A 19,388-nucleotide genomic window follows, 5' to 3' on the forward strand; every position below is an offset into this window, starting at 1 on the left:
TCCACAAAGCAGAGGAATATAAATATCAGATAAAAAATAAAACCTACCACCCAAAAAAGGAAGCCCTGAAACTTCCGAAATCCCTTTTTTGCCCCCCAAAATTTTTTCCTCTCTTACCCAATACATGATGTGAGAATGAAGCAAAAAAACCTACTTAGAAGTACTTCTTTTGAATACTCCATACTCTTAGATAGAAGACACTTTAATTACCTGCTGGCCACTTACTGATGTAATTATTAACATTTTCTATTATTTCTCTTTAGACTGGAGTTATTCATTATTTCTACATTGAAGACTGGCAATATGTGAATGAATATCGGCATCCTGTGAGTGTGAGAAAGGTTTTTCCAGATCCCAATGGAACCAGACTGGCTTTCATAGATGACAAAAGTGATGGCTTTGTCTATTGTCCAGTAAGTTAGTGTGGGATACCAGTACAATATATTTGCAAGCAGGCTCTTCAACTGTATAGTGTTTTCAATAGAAAATGAACATGTTGTCACACGAGCATGTATGCTGATAGAAGAAACTGGCAAGGAACCTTGAAGATAATTTAACGGTAATGTAAGGAAATAAAATCTGTCATACTAGATCAGGATAATTTCATTATCCTAAGTTCCTGATTGGTAATTTTCAAAAATGTATGTGTTTGTATATTTAAATATGGATAATTTAGCCAGTTTCACTGCCCCTCTCCATACCTTTTTTTTTTTTTAAGAATAGTAAATATCATTTATATAATGTGTATTTTCTCCATTTCAGATCTAAATTCTTGTCTTATTCAGAATCACTTCTTATAAAGAAATGTTTTCTTAAAACAATTTTCATATTTCTGCGCTACTTATTTTTAAAATTTTAATTTAAATTAAAATTTTAAGATGTTAATTTAAAATTTAAATTTAAATTTTTTAATCACAGCTGGGATTAATATTTTGTTTCTCACCTTAGTCACTTGGTAGTAATTTTACTTTTGCATTATATGTAGGTAAATGATAGAGTATATGAGATTCCAGACTTCTCACCAACCATTAAAGGAATCCTGTGGGAAAACTGGCCAATGGATAAAGGTGTTTTTGTTGCTTTTGATGATGATAAAGTATACACTTACGTTTTTCATAAGGACACCATTCAAGGTACCATATGCTCTTTAAAAAGGTTATTCTTAAAGATTGTACTGTTTTACTTAATAAGGTAAAGCATGTTCTGAATCTTAATTTGTCTTAGAAATAAATAGTACTACTGAAGATCTGAAGTGCAACTGATGAATAGAAAGCTAGTTACTTTGCAGGTTTCTCTGTAAGGCTTCAAGGCATTTTGGTCTCAACTCCATAAGCTTCTTGCTATTATAATATGTCATCTGAAAGTTACACATTGTGCTTCAATTGTATTTTGAAGCATTCATGAGAAGAATCTCACGGTCAGGGTGACAAAACTTGTCAGGGTCACAAAACTTGTATTCATTGAAAATGTTAAATTGCAAACATAGCCTTTTCTATATTTGCAAGACAGAAACATTGAGATTTACATACAAACATTTGGAAAAGGACCTTACTGGTTTAAAAGCATTATATTCTGTATATTCACTGAAAGATGTGTGCTTGTGTAGTTGCTGCTGACTGCCAGAATTACAGACCTTGAATTAATGCCCCGCAAATACACATGTTTTCAACTGCTTGCTATACTTTTTACCATGTAGGTATTTTTACAAGACGTCTTTTTTTTTTCTTCCTGATCTTTGAATCTAGGATCAAGGATTATTTTGGCAGGCAGCACGGAAGTCCCCTATTCCCATAAACCTTTGTTGTTATATAATGGAGAATTAACTTGTCAGACTCAGAGTGGGAAAACAAACAATGTCTATTTAAGTACTCACAGATTCCTTGGCAATTTGAAAGACTTTGGACCTGATATGCTGAGACAAATGCTTACTCAGCTTCTAATGTTGAAAAGGTACATCTGCATTTTAATTATATTGTGTAAATTGTTTTCTTCTGTGCTTACAGTTCAATGTAGCATATCCTGGTGATTTTAAAGTGTCCTGCTGAATACTGATAAATCAGATTGATGCATAAGTTCACATAGCTCTCCAGGCAGACCGAGCAAAGTAAATGACCCCAGTGGTGGCTTGCATTTTTTTCACTATTGAGTAAAAGCCTGAAGTAATTTTTTTCAAGACTTATTCAGAGTTTTATGACAGTGGCTTCTCCAAAACTGGCTGAAGGTGCTTCTGTCGTACTCTCCTCCTGCTGTTATGAAGCAATGCAAAATCAGTATAATGGAAAGAAAGCCAGAGTAGGGAAAGCAGATGGTTTAATGAAGAAGTGTGGTAGAAACAGAAGAGGGTACGCGTTTGTATTTTTCCTTTCTTCCTGATACATCTCTCTCTCTCCGTGGCTTAGAAGTAAATTTTTTTGTTTTCTCTTGATGGAGGGAAAAAATGTGAAGAGGGAATTTTGAGTATATTTAAAATTAGGATAGTAGTAAATCTGTTTTACCTTCTGTAGGTTTTCTGAAGCATGGGAGATTTGCACACATCTGAACGACCAGTCTTGTTGGAATGAGCTGGGCAAAGCTTGTTTACATCATATGGAGGTGGATTTTGCAATACGTGTTTATCGCACATCTGGTAATGCTGGGATGGTGATGTCACTAGAGCAAGTAAAGGTAAAATGTAAATAGGAAATATGGTCATTTAATTCCTCTTTAAGAATTGCAGAATTCTTGGGGTTTTTTTATATTGGGGAAGGAGTTGTTTTTGTTCAAACAGAAGTTGAGTTGCTTTCAAAGGATATAGAGGCTAAAGTGTCCAAACTACAGAATGTTTGCTTGGTTTTCTCTTGAAGTGGTTGCGGTGTCTGCTGGACTGCACAGTATTTCTTTCTGCATTTGCTTGAGAACAGTAGAATATATTCATGTCTTAGGTGTTGGGAGGCTCTTACTTCCATTTGTTATTTTTGAGAAAATATTGAAGACTGCTATTAAAAAAATCCAAAACAAAACCAGATTGCATTTATACATCTAAAAGTGAAATAGTACCTTAAAATTATACTTCTGCAGATTGCTAATTTTAGACACTGTCAGCTCTAGTGGCATGTGAGGGCTTTTTCTGGTTTGTAAAATCTGATACACATAATTGTAAAATGTAAGGATATTTTGGTTTACTATTTTTCTGTATTTTTCTTGCTAGCTTATGTTATTTATACAGTATTTATTTTCTTTTGGACTACTTCTGCACCTATTATGGCTTTCTGCAGGGAATAGAAGACCACAACCTTTTAGCAGGACATCTTGCAATGTTTACTAGTGATTTTAACCTGGCTCAGGATTTGTATTTGGCATCCTCCTGTCCTATTGCTGCTCTTGAGGTATTAATTTAAGATGTGTATATTTTCTGCTGGTTTTGTTTCCAGGTTAATGCTGGAATATTTTACCTTCTGATAATTTTGTCCTTTTGTGGTTTTGATCTTGCCATTTTGTGACTAGAATCATAGACTATCCTGAATTGGAAGGGAACCACAAGGACCATTGAGTCCAGCTCCAGGCCCTGCATAGGACAACCCCAAGAGTCACAGCATGTGCCTGAGAGCATTGTCCAAATGTTTCTGGAACTCTGTCAAGCTTGGTACTGTAACCACTTCCCTGGGGAGCTGTTCCAGTGCCCAGCCACCCTCTGGGTGAAGCACTTTTTCCTCAATGATGTAAAACTGCTCTGACACAGCTTCAGGACATTCCCTTGGGTCCTGTATCTGGGCACCACAGAGAAGAGATCAGTGTCTGCCCCTCCTCTTCCCCTCATGAGGAAGTAGCTGCTGTGAGGTCTCCCCTCAGTCTCTTCCAGGCTGAACAGACCAAGTGCTCTCAGCCACTCCTCATATGACTTCCCCTCAAGGCCCTTCACCATCTTTGTTGCCGTCCTTTGGACACTCTCTAACAGCTTTAGATCCCTTCTGACACTGCGATGCACAAAACTGCACACAGAATTCAAGATGAGGCTGCCCCAGTGCAGAGCAGAGCAGGACAATCTCCTCCCTTGCCCAGCTGGCCACGCTGTCCCTAATGTCCCCCAGGACAGGGTTGGCCCTCCTGGCTGCCAGGGCACTGCTGGCTCTTGTTCAACTTGTGATGGACCAGGACGCCCAGGTCCCTTTGCATGGCACTGCTTTCCAGCATCTCATTCCCTAGTCTCTCTGTACATCCAGGATTGTTCTGTCCCACATGGAGCCTGACACTTTTCCTTGTTAAACTTTGTACAGTTGGTGATTGCCCATCCCTCTGTTTTGGCAAGTTTTCTCTGTAGGGCCTCCCTGCCCTTGAGGGAATCAAGAGTTCCTTCCAATTTAGTAGTATCAGCAAACTTATTTATTATACCTTATTTGTGTCCAAGTAATTTATGAAGCTGTTGAAGAGCACAGGGCTGAGGATGGAGCCTTGTGGAACCCCACTAGTGACAGGTCACCTGTCTGATGTCACCCCATTCACTATAAAGCTTAGTGCCTGACTTGTGAACCAGTTGCTCACCCATGATGTGTTTATCCAGCTGTGGGCTGGACATTTTACACACTCTTAGAGACTGTATTCAAAGCTTTACTGAAATCCAAAATGATTATATCAGTTGACTATCCTTGATCAGCTAGGTAGGTTACCTTATAATAAAAGGAAATTAAGTCTGTCAAGCAGGACTTTGCTCTCATGAAGTTTTGTTGGCTGTGATCAATGACTGCATTGTCCTTCAAATGTTTTTTGATTACTCACAGAATAATCTTTTCCATAATTTTACCAGGCACTGAAGTCAGACTGACAGGCCTGTCATTTCCAGGGTCAACCTAACAGACCTTCCTTCAGGATGAACATCTCTCAAATTATCTGAATCTTTCTAGAATATTAAGTCAATATTTGTATTTAGAATAATTTAAAGTTCAGAATAGGAGTCCAGATTTGATACTCTCATCAGAAAATATTACTGTTCTTTGTTAATAGATGCGAAAAGACTTGCAGCACTGGGACAAAGCACTTCAGCTGGCTAAGCGTCTGGCCCCAGACCAAATCCCTTTCATATCAAAGGAATATGCAGTGCAGCTTGAATTCATGTAAGTTCTCCTGCAAGGCTCTTGCGTAAGAATATTAAACAAATGCTCATGCTCAATAGAAGAGCACAGATATTTCAGACAACTGCATTGCTGAGAGAGGATTCAGTGAGGTTTTGAAGCTATACTATGAGGGAGTTTTACAAGGAATCTTTCATGTGAGAGACATGTTAGTAAATCACAGTTCCTTTTGACTGATTGTGGTATATGTAAGTTCTTTGCCACTGGTAGGTCCGCTATACAATATCATCTACTAAATCCATACTTTGGTCCAGACAAGTGCTTGGAAAACAGAGAAAGTCCAAATCATTTAACACTTCTTATATTGGATGAAAGCAATTCCTTTTGACTCTTTAAATATCTATATGCCTTCATTTTCTTAAATCATTTAGGTAGAGGTGTGTCAAATTTCAAGGCTGCCAGTCACTGAAAGACAGAAGGTATTAACCGTTTGACATGATTTTAAAATCTATTTAATAGTTAATTCTTCCCAGATAAAACATGGCCTATTTAATATCTAAGTCAAGAAGAAAAACTTTCGTATTAGTTGTTTGTAAACAACTTGCTCCCCCTGGCAGTACATGTGGCACTGAGAGAAGAGGCAGTACACTGGTGGTCACAGAAAGAAGGGAATGGATGCAGTTGAAGCAATACAACCATCTGGAACTTGAGTTCTGAATATACTTCAGGAAAAAAAGTTGCCTTTGATTTTGTGTTGTAAAAATTCTAAATAATTTCAAAGGTTACCTTTATTTGTCTTCCAGAAAAATCTGGAATAGAGCTGAGACCACTGAGGTGTATTTTGCAGATAGATTCTTTGCCTTTTAAGGGCCATTTATTGGTCTCTGTCCAACAGAATTGAGAGATGGAATTGTGTCTTTGACTAAGAGCTTGATCAAGTCCATAGGAAGTGCCATGGCATTCCGTGTAACATTCTGTCTGCCTCTCACATACCTCACAACCTTCGATGCAGTTGTTTTGTCTAAATCAAGACAGATACATGCATATGCATGCATGAAGTGGTAGGAGGGCAAACATCTCTTCCTGTTAAAAATATTTGTCTGTATAACTTCCAGTTTTCTTTTAGGGGTGATTATGTTAATGCTCTGGCACATTATGAGAAGGGAATCACTGAAAACAGTAAGGTAATTCCTTTTTAATAATGATAGCATTATACTGTCACAATATACATTAAGTTGTCGTGTTTCTGACTCATTTGAATTCCAATTTTTTAATTCAGCTCTACATTAAATGGTATTAAGCCTGTAATATTTTGTTAGTTTGCTTCAATGCTTGATTACTGTCGCTTTTGTGACCTGGTGTTTCTAATGTGTAATCTATAGTTACTGCTTTTCATCTGATTGCCAGTACCAGGAACATGATGAAATTTGCCTTGCTGGCGTGGCTCAGATGTCCATTCGGATGGGAGATGTCCGTCGAGGGGTCAGCCAGGCCATTAAACATCCCAGTAGGTTACTAAAAAGAGACTGTGGAGCTATTCTGGAGAATATGAAGGTACTCAAGAGAGTTAATATAAGTTAAGGCTGAATATGTGATTTCACTAGGTTAGTAATTTATTTATGTTCCTAATTTAGAACTTATATTTTAATGGTTTCCAATACTGTAGCAATTTTCAGAAGCTGCTCAGCTGTATGAAAAGGGACAATATTATGACAAGGCAGCATCAGTGTACATCCGGTGCAAAAACTGGTAAGTACAGGTTTCAGGGAAATGTTATATTTCAGAGGATTTGCTGGGGTACTCTTTGGAAAAGATTGATTCTCTGAATAACACAAATGCCTTATTAACTGTGTTTTATTGGATTTATTGTTCCAAATTCAAGCTTCAAGATTTTCTTATAAATTTATGTTGTTTTAATATAGTCTTATTGTAAATGGGCAATATTTTTTTTTCTTTTTTTGTGTGTTAAGTTTCCTTCAGTTTCAAGTCCTTTGTGGGTGTGTGCACATGAATACATCCACACTGAATCTAGTGCACACTGAATATAGTAATTATATTTGTGTAGTTACTGTTTAATTAATTATATTTTTTAGTTTTATTACATGCATATCTGAGACTGAGTATTTGGACAATTGGAAATGATTCAAGATTAGCCAGTATTATAATTTTCTTTTTTTAAGTTAATTTGATTATTATGAGGTCTCCATTGGAAAAGTCCAGTTTTCTGAAGAGATTTAAGGGCTCAGTTCTGTCTTAATTATGTTTTATGGTGTCCTCACATTAGGAGCTGATAAGGCAGTTCAGTAAGACCTCTTCCATATGGGTGCTCTTAAGATTAGGTTGGAACATTGTGTGCATTTATTTGAAAACTTAATTTTGATTTCATCAAAGAATTATCAGAGGTATCAAAATGAGCCAGGAGAGCACTTGGTTAAGGGGACTAGCTTGCATCTAATGATAACTTGATTTGGGAAGTGGGAGGTACAAGTTTTGTTTACTCTTGCAGTGGGAGGTTCAGTTTTAAGAGTGCCCATCTTTTAGTCAGAGAGGTGAGATTTGAGGTCAACCTCTGTTGAATCTCTTATATCCTTTGTCTTGAAAGGCCCACTACTTAGTTTGTTGGTTTTATACATCTTCTAAGTTTACAGTTTTAATGCTGTGCTTCTTCTGTTGGTTAATACAAGAACACCTGAGGGAAAAATTGTTGGTCTGGCACTTCTTATGCTTGTACACCTGAGACTTACAAAAAGAGGAGACTGTCTTCAAGCCTGTATGCTTATAAAGCAGTCTGTAATTTCCAGTTCTTACAAAATGCAACTTTTTGAAAATACAGAAATTACTTCAAAGCTTATCCACTATGTTCAGTTTCTTCTATCAGGCTCCTTTTCAGTGTTGATATAAATATGAAAGTTTTACTGGAGAAAATCTGGAACCAGCTGTATTTATTAAATAGCTATTATCTTTCTAGGGCAAAGGTTGGTGAACTTCTTCCTCAGGTTTCATCTCCAAAGATTCACCTACAATATGCAAAGGCCAAGGAAGCAGATGGCAGGTACTTTTGAATGCTCTTTTTTAATCAATAAAACATGCTATTGCTGTTATTGTTATTATTATACATGAGTGTTTTTGTAAAATAAATTAAAACACATACTGAAACATTCATTCATGAGACTATAAAATAGTCTCATGAAAATGGATTCTAAAATATGTAAACTTGAGTTTACACTTAGTGTATTGAAGTTTTGAAGCATATTTTAAGGAGACATTAATCTGGTATCAAAGATGTGTTTCTAAGTAATTGTTTTCCTATCTAAACATTAATATCTTTCTAATAAAAGTCATCAAAAGTTTTAAAGTACTGAACGTCATTCCACTTAGCAGAGTATTCAAATTCCATTTGTTTCTAACAACTCCTTAGCTGTGATTTTAAAGGTCATTCAAAGGGAGAATAATCATGAAAGAATTTTTTTTCCTTCTCGAATCAAATTACTGGTACATCTCAATGGCTGCACTTACAGAATTTTGAATAATGCCAAGTTATTAGCTGAAGTGAAAGCCCCAGATAGATTATATTTAATCACAGAATGTAGTTCCTTCTAGTCCTTACCTGTGAGTAAATGTGCTTCAGAATAATGATACTTTAAAATGTGAACCAGCACCAGAGTTTAATGTTTGCATTGATGGTACTAGAAAATACTATGTCAGTTGCATAGTTAGAGAATAAGAAATTTCTTGTCTACAGAAGAGAAAAGTAGTCTTATTTTTTAAATTGTATGCCTAGCTATGATGTTTGGCTTTTATGGTTCTCTTGCTCCCAGGGGATTTCATATGGAAGAGATTAACTGTTTTTAATATATAGCAAAAGAGATGTTGGCAGAATAGGCAAAAAATAGTATTGTGGTAGACATTTTCTGTTGTCTCTGCTTTTCATTCTCCTAAGAGAAAATGAAATAGAAAAACCAAACAGAATGTAGTAAATGCAGAACCATGCAATTACATGCAACTGAAAGGAAGTTGCCACAAAGTAATATCACAGAAATAAAATACTTTGTTTCCTTCACACCATATTTATAAAGAGTTATTTGCAAAGTTAAAACACCTGATGTGGAACCATTATTTTGCAGATACACGGAAGCTGTGATAGCTTATGAACATGCAAAACAATGGGATAGTGTAATTCGACTATATTTGGATCACCTAAATAATCCTGAAAAGGCTGTTAATACTGTGAAAGAAACACAGTCTCTTGAAGGAGCAAAGATGGTGGCCAGGTAACAATCATGTTATGCACATTAAAAAGAAGTCTATATCTATTGGGAGTTTCTGAGGCTTGCTAACATATTGGGCGCTGGTTACTGGCTAGTGACTATAACTCAGTTAATTGATTTGAATTCTCTAAGATTTGGACAACTAAACAGGTACTGATTTTTGTTGGCGTTGTTACTGACTTCTGATTAAAATTATATTGACCCAAAGTAGTCAATTTAGACAGTAATAAAAAATTGCCATGCTGTATTATTTATACTAAGTTAATTTGAGGAACCTAGTTAAAACAGTCAAGATATAAAATGAATTAGAAGTGTGTTATATTTGTATGTATGTTATGTACTGTATTGCTAAAACATTTGGTGTATTCATTCATTGTATTCAAGCTAATTAGTACAAAGGTATTAATTTGTCATTCTGATTAGATTCTTTCTGCAGCTTGGTGACTATGGTTCTGCCATCCAGTTCCTGGTTATGTCCAAGTGTAATAATGAAGCTTTCACATTAGCTCAACAACACAATAAGATGGAGATTTATGCTGATATCATCAGTGAGTATTCCAGGCTCATAGTTTACTTGCATTATGTTTTTCTGTTCTTTTAGTTGATTTTAACTGATTTGAAATCATAAGACAATGGGTGTTAAGTTTTGTTTCCCATTTCCAGTCATCGTGGCCAGATTTGGCAATGTGTGTACTTCAGGCCTACAAACCAGACTTTGCTTTCAGCTTTTCTATCTGCTTGGTTTTCAAATCTTGCCTGTCCTACAGGTTTTTTGTTTATCCATAGAGATAAAACATTTGTCTAGACTATTTTCTTATGCCCATTGAGGAATCCCTTTCTTTGATCTTGATACGAAATGGAGTTTCACCATTACAGTTCTTGATTTTTGTTCCCTTTTCTCTTGTTTCCAGCCCTTTTCTGACATGTCACATTTTTCCCTTTTCTACTCTTTAAGACCCTTGGTGACCTCCTCTTGTCTCAGAGACGGAAAGGAAACCTTACTGAGAAGCTGTCTTTTATCTTAGGCAATCAAGCCAGTCAGAATCTACCTTGCCAATTTGCACTAAATTTTATAGTTTCCATTTGTATGAGGCAACTTTGGAGAGTGCCCTATCAGCTTCACATATTTATCTCCCAAATTCTCATATTTTCAATTAATCTCTTTGTTTAGACTTTGGTTTCTTATTATGAAGGTTTTAAAACTTGGCAGCCGTTAGCTTGGACATGTATGGTTGCAGATGGTTGTCAAGGTGGCCACAATTGTTCTACAGTTCCTTATGCTTTCTTACTTCTATCCAAAATAGGATGTCTCAAACTGAAATCTGAGTGGGTAGAAAAGAAATTTAAAACTAACTTTGGAGTAGTGGCTGTCTTTTTTTTACATGTGTTCAGCAGAATAGAGTCTTGGTTAGAAGACTTAAGTAGTTATCCCTGCTACCACATGGTTGCATTGGCTGTGATAGCCTTGCTTTGTACAAGTATGCTTCCATATTCTGAAACTGTCAAAGCAATTCAGGTGATAATCTCATAATCACTTGACCTGCTTTATTGTTGTAAAGACATGATGGAAAAAATCATTATCAGATCATAGCAATGCCTTTTCATTATGATCTTTTAGAAGAGAATGTAGTGACAGGGTGAGGGGGGATGGTTTTAAACTAAAGAAGTGTAGACTTAGGTAAGATATTAGGGAAAAAATTATTTATTGTGAGGGTGGTGAGGCAACTGGAAAAGGCTGCCCAGAGAAGTTTTGGATGTCCCATCCCGGAAGGATTCCAAGGCCAGGTTGGACGGAGCTCTGAGCAAGATGGTCTGTCTAGTGAAAGGTGTCCCTGCCCATGGCAGGGGGGTTGGAGCTAGATGATCTTTAAGATCCCTTCAAACCCAAATAATTCTATTATTCTATAATCCTGTGGAAAAGAGAAATCTCATTATGGTGCAAAACCTGTGGAAACAATTATTTCATTATGTTATTATGTCTGATATTTAGTCTGATTAAATAGGAAAAAAATGTCTAAGACATCATTTGGGTCTGTCTGGCTTTAGTTTTCTTTGAATGTCAGTAGGAAAGCAAAGTAGAATAGGAACATGTTCCTTCAGTAGGGTCTTTATCTTATTTCATAAGAATACTCTGCTGTCACTCAGATATGTCTGTTGCAGGTTCTGAAAGTACTACCAATGAAGATTATCAGAGCATTGCACTGTATTTTGAAGCAGAAAAGAAACATTTTCAGGCGGGGAAATTTTTCTTGCTGTGTGGTCAATATGGACGGGTCAGTACTTAAAGGATAAGCCAGTGAAAGTTAAATGTTTATAGAAATTGTTCAGAATACAGGAAAGTTCATGTTAGATTTTAAGGGCCTTAACTGGTGACATACTGATATTTTTTTAAAGAGTAAAAAATGAAAGCAAACTATTTATAATTACAGTTATCTAGACTGTGTTCTGTGAATGATACATTGCCATGCACATAGGTTTTTCATAGCAGTAGAAGCTTGAGGTGAATCAATGATATATATTGTCAGTGAATCTCTGAATGTCATGAACCACAGCCACAATTTTATATACATTTCTTTGTTTTGATCAGTGGAGACTTGGTTGCAGAGTAACTAATTAATTTATATGTTGTAGTGTGCCCTAACTGAAAGCTTTTTTTAAAAAAAGAAAATATGTTAATTGAAGTATGTTAATTGACACACTTTTGATCAGTTGCAAGTCTTTGAACTGATGCTTATTAAATGTTTGACTTTTGCATACTGAACACAAACAAAAAAAATATGACTGATTTTTGCAAATTATGGCCATTGCAGATGACAGCTCCTTCAACTGTGGCATGCAGGGCTTCATGACATTAAAAACATTGTGACATTAATTACATTAATCATTAATTTGTTCTCATCAATGTTGCTGTGGAGATCTTTCACAGTTAGTGAAGGTGTACACCAGAATTTGGCAGTCTCAATTGTTTCTTGAATGAGTATGTGTAAGAGCAGCTGCTACCTCGGTAGTTGAGATAAGCATTCAGTGTGCCATTTGTTAAAATGCAGAGAGAGAGAACTTGAAACTCATTTTTTCTAATTTTTATCAAGTGTCTCAATTTTAACTTCCCTTCTGTACCATTTTAGGCATTAAGGCACTTCTTGCAAAGTCCAAGCACAGAAGATGACTTGGCTATGGAAATGGCAATTGAAACAGTAAGCAACTTTGATTAAACAAAAAATGCTTCATCTTTTTAAGAAGTTTACCTTCAGTATTGTGACATTTTCCCAGCATCACTGAGTGGTTTTGGACAGATTGCAAATAGAAGGAAAACTGTATCAGTAAAGAGGATATCTAAACATGTCTAAAAATCCCTATTTAACACATTGGAAAATAAATATGAGCTGCTGCATCAGTCAAAGCTGTTGAACCAAAGAATAATCTGGATTGAACATACAGAACTAAATCTGTCTAGTTTCAGTGTATTATGGAAAGGCTCCTTATGAATAAGTTATTTTTCCCTTCTTTTTTCATATCGAAATTTCTTGTGTCTTTTTTTAATAGGTGGGACGGGCAAAAGATGAAGTCCTAACAAATCAGCTGATTGACTATCTTATGGGAGAGGGGGATGGCATGCCCCAGGTATTGTATTTTTATCACTGCTATTGTGTCGCATTTCTGTGCTACAAGATATTTTGAGCTTACTTTGTCCTAAAATTCTTAGTACGCACCGACTGTGCTTTAGCTTTTGTTAAGGAGCAAGACTTGTGTGTTCATTCCATTAGTCATTCACCCAGTGACTCCAGATTCAGAAATATAAGAAAGGAAGCAACTGTCTTTGATAAAATAATTTTTCTTCAGTTATCTTTATGAAAGCAGGTAGTGGGACAGAGGCAGTCCAAATTAATGCTCATAATGAGAGTAAGAGACAAAACTTAGCTGTTTGTTGTTGCCAGTTTGCCAGCTGGCTGTTGCCTTTCCCAAGTGGACAGTCAGCATGTGTATGTCTTGAAACAAGCTGCAGCACTGATCTCTTCCTGCGGGAGCAGAGTTGTTCTGACTTCTGCAGTGGAAGAAAGGAAGGTACAAAGTAGGAGATGCAGGTCAAAACCCCAAAATTGACCAGGCTACGAATAGTTCTTGTGTTCAACGTCAGTGTAAGGCATAAAATATTGTGGACAGATTTTCAAAATTAGCAGCTCCTTTTTGATTTCTGAATGGCTTTGATAATAATAGAGCTTGTTGTACATTCAGTTGTATTACAGCAGACCTGGAATGTGAGCTAATTGGTGAAAGCCAGACCTCAGGTGAGGGTCTTGCAGTCTGCAATCAATTACCTAGTCAAGGAATTTAGGGTCACATACAAAGTCATGGTAAATACAGTCAGGTGCAATCTGATATATATGGAAGAATAATTTATGCCTTTCTGAGGGCAGTAAAGTTTGGTAATTAGGGAGATGACAGGAGCTCGATGCACTAAGTTGATTTCACTCCAATATTACAGTTGTGGTTTGCAATTCTGTTAGGAAACTGGAAACTCTGCCTCTTTCATCTCTGTATCTGTTAAGGGCTTGATATTTTAGACTTTTAGAGACACTGAGCATTTGATGGACAAGCGAACTTTGCTTTTTTAAAAGGTAATAAAAAAAAGAACCAAACCCTTATCTCTTTATTATTTACCTCTTACTTTGATATAAAATGTGAACTTCAGTAAATTATGAGAGAAGCAAAACATAGCAAAACAAACAGAATTCAACTGCAAGAACCCAAAGGGAATTAAGCTGTTGGAGCCACTGGATGAAAAATCTATGCAGTATCAGTGTAAGCAAGATTTATTTCATATTTATGATGGAAGTTGGGTGGAGAGAAACTAGCATCCAGTCTCTTTTCTCAGAACAGCAGTCTAGCTGCCTGTTCAAAGAAGTCCATGGGACTGGGTAAGGGAAGTGAGCTACAGTATGATCTCCATAGTGAAGAGATTCTAAAGATTTTAGAAAAGACTTAGGAATTTTTAGATGCCATTGTTGCTGTATTTAACATTGTTTGGAACTTCAGTGTAGAGCTTTGTTTTCCATATTTAAAAGCTCTCTCTTGTTCTTCTGAATGCTTTAATCCAATCTACCATAGTCTCTCTCAGTGAGTAACAAAAATTTACTTTATCAAATCATATATATTTGCTTTAAAAACTACTTTAAAAAAAATTATTATCTTCATTATGCTATGGATACTGTTCTTGAACTTACCAAACAAAATATTATTGTTTTTTAGAAAATAGAAGCTTCTGTGTCGTGGCATGTTTGTAAAGCTGAAAGTAAAGTGAATTTAATAATAGCCATGCAGCAGAAACTTGCTCATCATTGATCTTCAAAGCAGATTATCACTGACAGCAGGCTGATTGCTTTACATCTTTCACAGTCAACAATTGTGTGGCATTTTAATGAAGTGCCATATTATCAAAATTATTATGCTCACCAAAATTTTGCTACACTATTGTCTGACTAATTACAAACTATTTCTTAGATTCATGATTATGTCAACTATTGTTTGTTAACTTCAGCATATAAAGATTGTTAATTTGTCATATGCACTCTTTCAGGGAACATTAACTAGCAAGGTTCTGCTGTTTTCTGTGTGCATATTTTCTGAGTATATATGTTTTAAAAAGAAAAAATAAACTAAAATTATGAATATCTAATATTAAACCAGACTGCAATAACAAATTTTCCAAAGACCTTAGGAAATGCATTGTATTAGAAAAACCTTTCCTTCTTTTTATGCTTTTTAACTTACCAACTTTAAAGGTAGGAGTATGAAAGGAAAACATGGACTAATTTTTCTTGAATTACTTTTACTTTTTTCTTTTTTTTTTCCTTTTTTGGGTTTATTTTGAGGGGTTTTTTGGTTTTGTTTTGGGTTTGTTTTTTTGTTTTTTTTTTTTTTTTTTGCAGGGGGAAGGGGGGTAAGTATTTAAAATGTATTATTTAAGTTCAGTATAATTAGGAACATGGCAAATACCATATATAACCACTGGTCTATGCTGAGACAAGATCCCTTCCTGCTACAGCAGGAGAAAGGGGAGAAGCAGCCTGGATGGGGAAGTAGTGATGCTTTCTGCTAATCATCAATAGAATGGCCATCTGTGGCCATTAGATGATGTCAGAAGTTGGGAAGAGTTATAATTATGTCATAACCCACCCACTATTTTCATTAATTTTTGGTTTACCCCACTAAGGGAATAGCAATTTTTTTACAGTGGATAAATAACATCTGTTAATATAAGTAGTTGGAGTCACTCTATTACCCAGATAACTGTTTCATTAGTCTTAAGTTACAATTCTTATTATGTTCAAACTTTTGATGATATGTTACTTAAAATTCTGCTCCATCATTACTTTAACAGTAATTACTTTTGGTCACTTAATATTTTTCCTTTTATTTCAAATTAAAAAGAAGTTTTTGTCTTCTCTCTTTCCGTATGTGATTCTTTCTCTCATTTATTTTTGTGATTTTTTTTGGGGGGATTTTTTTTTTGTAATTTTTTATTTGCTTCTCAAGTACAGGCTAATCTTTGCAGTCATCTTCTTTACAAGGAAATATCTTTACTATTTCTGTTCCTTGAATTTCTGCTTTTTTTGCTGTGTCTGAGGCTTACATACACAACCCACACAGTATTCCAGAGAGTAACACAACATTGATTAATGCAATTATTGCTGTAGTAATTTTTATATCATTTTAACATAGACCACACACTTTAAATGTTTGGATTTACTACTAATATTGCAGAATTGGTTGGTTTGGATTTTTTTGCTAAGCTCTCCATAAAGTTGCCAGTGACTTCTTTTTTTTTTTTTTTTATTTTATTACATTTAAGTTGGCACCATACCATTATATACAATATTTCTCTTAATTTAATCCAGATTTACTAGTTATAAGATTACCATGTACAGGCTGTATTTTTTATTGATCCCATTTTAGCAATCACTGCTAATGATATAAAATAGTGACACTCACCCAGGTTTCTTTCACTTAATATTTCCTTTTCACCATAAGCAAGGTCATTTTATTTTGCTTTTTATTTCTTCTACTTCTTTAATAGCAATAAATAGAACATGTTTAATATCTCCTTTTCCTATTATTTCTTTTCTGTTCCTTTATTTTCTGTTGTATTTTTAGGAATTACCTCTTGTGGATTTTCTCAAAACCAAACCAACTCTGATTTGTTATCAAAGACCAATTCTTCTTTCTCTCATTTTTTTTTTTTTTAACTGGTCTTCTAGACATTTGAGTGCACTTACAAAAATAGAGCTCATGTTTGTTTTCTACAATACTGCCATCTTTTTTTTTTAGTTTTGTTTTTAAATTACTTCACTAATTTGCCTGCTGTTAGATTGCCAGGTTTTGTTTGCTACATTTGCCATTTTTGAGTTATCTAACTATCAAAAGTACCTGGTGTAGCAAATTATAAATTTTATGCATCTTATTAGCTGGTTGTCCCCTATATTTCAATTTTTTATCTGTCTTGGATGTCCACCTTCTGGTCCTAGAGCAATACATTCATTAGGGGCCAGATTTTGTCATCTGCATCTACATTAAGCAATGTTTACATCTAGATCCATAACTCAATTTAAGCATTTCTGGCAGGACTTCTATTTCTAAAAGGAGTCCCTGGGTTCCTTTCTGACACCACAAATGCCCACACAGCTGGAGATGCTTGTTTTTCCCCTGTACTACTCTCCCTGTGCATAGTGGTCTGTGGCTTTCTGCATCCCTGCTGACAGGGCTTGGCCAGCACCTGCCAGGACTCCCTCGGGCCCTCGACGTGGGCGTTCTGTGCCTGGGCAGCAGCCAAACCCTGCAGGTGACTGTGGCATAGCTGAAGTGTGTTCACACAAAGAGCTCTTCACAAAGCAAGCTTGTCTGCTTTCTTTGGAGAATGTGGTGGTGGGATGAGCAAGTCAAGAAAGGGAATACAGCAGTATACATTTGGCCAGTATTACTTGCTCTTGTATTCATTCAGGATGCCAAGTACCTGTTCCGCTTGTACATGGCCCTAAAGCAGTACCGAGATGCTGCCAGAACTGCTGTAATAATTGCCAGGGAGGAGCAGTGTTCAGGTAAGTCTGTTTTCTCTGATGTAATGGCATCTCTCATGCTCCCTCCTTAGGTATCCTACTTAAGGTGTTGTTATTTGTGTAGGATTATACTTAGAGAAGACATTTATCGGTGCTTTTGATCATATTCAAGTTCAGTTTTGAATTTGAAAGTAGACTTGGGGAAAACCTCTGGACTCACACCTGTATATTAAATATTGGGAAAAAAAGAAACTTGTGGAAAGTATCTGTTCTTTATACAGCCAAGTAAATACAGTGACTAAGACAGCCTGTGACTTTACCTTCTATTACAGGTCATAGAATTGGCATTTCTACATATGGTTTCTGACTTGGTACTCAACCTTTAGTCTTAGCTCCTGACTTTCATCAGTGGAAAATGGGCAGAGGAGTTGATTTCTGTTGAAGGACCAGGCATTTGCTTACTTGAAGCTTGGTTTTCCTTTGTAATGGGTTGCTAAAGTTAGAAATAGAAAAAATAAGGAGAGGGCTAGAAGCAAAATAGTTGCCACCTCCATTATTCACTCTCCTCTGTAGCCACAGCAACAACCCTACCATAACAGTTTGCTTGTCATTTAAATTATGCAAAAGAAAAATCTATAAAGGAAAAGTAGCAGTCTTGGGAATAACCCAGGCAAATTAACATTTATGGGCTGCTCCTTGGCTGTTCCTCAGCTTTGGGCTAAGGAGTGGAAAAACCTCTGAAACCCTTGGCAAGCAAATCTCCCAATCCATCATAGTAGTGAATAATGTATTTGTGCTAATTATATAACCAGGAAATGCAACGGCTCAAGGGTTTAAATATTTACCAGCTTCTGTGAATCTGAAAACTTGTATCTAAAATGCAGTATCTCATCCTGAATTTCATATTACCTAGTAGTATAAATGTGTACTGCAGCAGTGTAATTAGAAACACAGTGTTTGTCTCATTAAAAGTACCAATCTTGTAGTAGTTTCTTTGGAGAGGCAGTTTTACATCAGCCCCCTCTTCCTTCAGCAGATTTCAGTGAGCTTGATTGTGAAATTTACACCAATATAGTTTCTTCTTTCCTTAAAAATCCATCTAATAATAATAATATTTAAGTTATACTGCTTAGTATTTTTCTTTGAGCATGCCGTCTTAAGTGCGGTTTTCCTTGAAGCTGTTTTTATGTAATCATGTAATTTTAAGTCTGTATTACTGAGAGTCAATAATACAATATAAAAGAAAAATGTTGTTTTCCAGCAACTAATTCTGAACTGATATTTAGCTGTCTCACACAAATTTCACAGTTTGATTCAATTGTAGTTTATAACATAACATTAGAAATTGCTCTGTAAAAACATCTGCTGATAGAAAAATATAGGGAGGCAAAGGAAAATGTTTGCTGGAATAACTAGAATTTCATTTAAATGCCTCCAGCTGCAAAGAGTATGACTTTCTCAGCTGCTAATAATGCAAAAAATCCCAAAACAACAAGCAAAACAAAACCAGAAAAAACAGCTAAGAATAGACTAATTGCAAAACACTACTTGATTTCAGCTTCATTGATAATTCAGTTAAATCCCGTGGTTTCAGGACAATCCTTGATAGCAACCTTGAAGCATATAACCTAGTGAAGTAACATTCAAGTTTTAACTATCCCTTAACAGGTTTTGGGTTTGTTTGGTTGCAGAGGCAAGGAGTTGCCAAAGCAAGTGATCAAATAAAAGTATGCTAAATTAACATTTTAAAAGTAGCTTTTGAATATCTGACTCTGAAGAACAAAAAAAACCCAAAACATTTTAAGTGTTCTAAAAACATCTTCCACTTTTAAAGTTCATTATATTAAATTGCCATCATATATTTTGCTACTGTTTAGATTATTTCTCCCAATGTAATTATTTTTTTTAACTTCCTGGCTGATATTGTTCAGGATACTGTGACAAGCAACTGCTTGTGGCTTTCCAAAGAAATTGGAATGGTTTCATTCAAAGGATCAACATAACTTCAGTTTTCCTGTATATCA

General features: G+C 35.7%; 1 protein-coding gene across 5 annotated transcripts in view; it reads left to right on the forward strand.

Moving 5' to 3' along the window:
* WDR19 (WD repeat domain 19) overlaps window positions 1-19,388 on the forward strand; it is a 39,462-nt gene that overhangs the window by 13,370 nt on the left and 6,704 nt on the right. For 3 of the 5 annotated variants that reach the window (XR_009933201.1, XM_062492710.1, XM_062492711.1), the window contains exons 8-23: window positions 264-413; window positions 986-1,133; window positions 1,746-1,950; window positions 2,505-2,664; window positions 3,255-3,365; window positions 4,978-5,087; window positions 6,172-6,229; window positions 6,453-6,599; window positions 6,712-6,794; window positions 8,014-8,097; window positions 9,170-9,316; window positions 9,737-9,861; window positions 11,474-11,586; window positions 12,439-12,507; window positions 12,857-12,934; window positions 17,310-17,406. Coding sequence is in view for 4 of the 5 variants with exons in the window: in XM_062492710.1 (XP_062348694.1) it covers window positions 264-413; window positions 986-1,133; window positions 1,746-1,950; window positions 2,505-2,664; window positions 3,255-3,365; window positions 4,978-5,087; window positions 6,172-6,229; window positions 6,453-6,599; window positions 6,712-6,794; window positions 8,014-8,097; window positions 9,170-9,316; window positions 9,737-9,861; window positions 11,474-11,586; window positions 12,439-12,507; window positions 12,857-12,934; window positions 17,310-17,406 (1,885 nt within the window). In the remaining variant the exon portion in view is untranslated. The remainder of the gene's footprint in view (window positions 1-263; window positions 414-985; window positions 1,134-1,745; window positions 1,951-2,504; window positions 2,665-3,254; window positions 3,366-4,977; window positions 5,088-6,171; window positions 6,230-6,452; window positions 6,600-6,711; window positions 6,795-8,013; window positions 8,098-9,169; window positions 9,317-9,736; window positions 9,862-11,473; window positions 11,587-12,438; window positions 12,508-12,856; window positions 12,935-17,309; window positions 17,407-19,388) is intronic. The other 2 variants (XM_062492709.1, XM_062492712.1) reach the window with 2 other exon arrangements.

This window comes from Cinclus cinclus, chromosome 5 (assembly GCF_963662255.1).
Source record: "Cinclus cinclus chromosome 5, bCinCin1.1, whole genome shotgun sequence".
Lineage (NCBI taxonomy): Eukaryota > Metazoa > Chordata > Aves > Passeriformes > Cinclidae > Cinclus > Cinclus cinclus.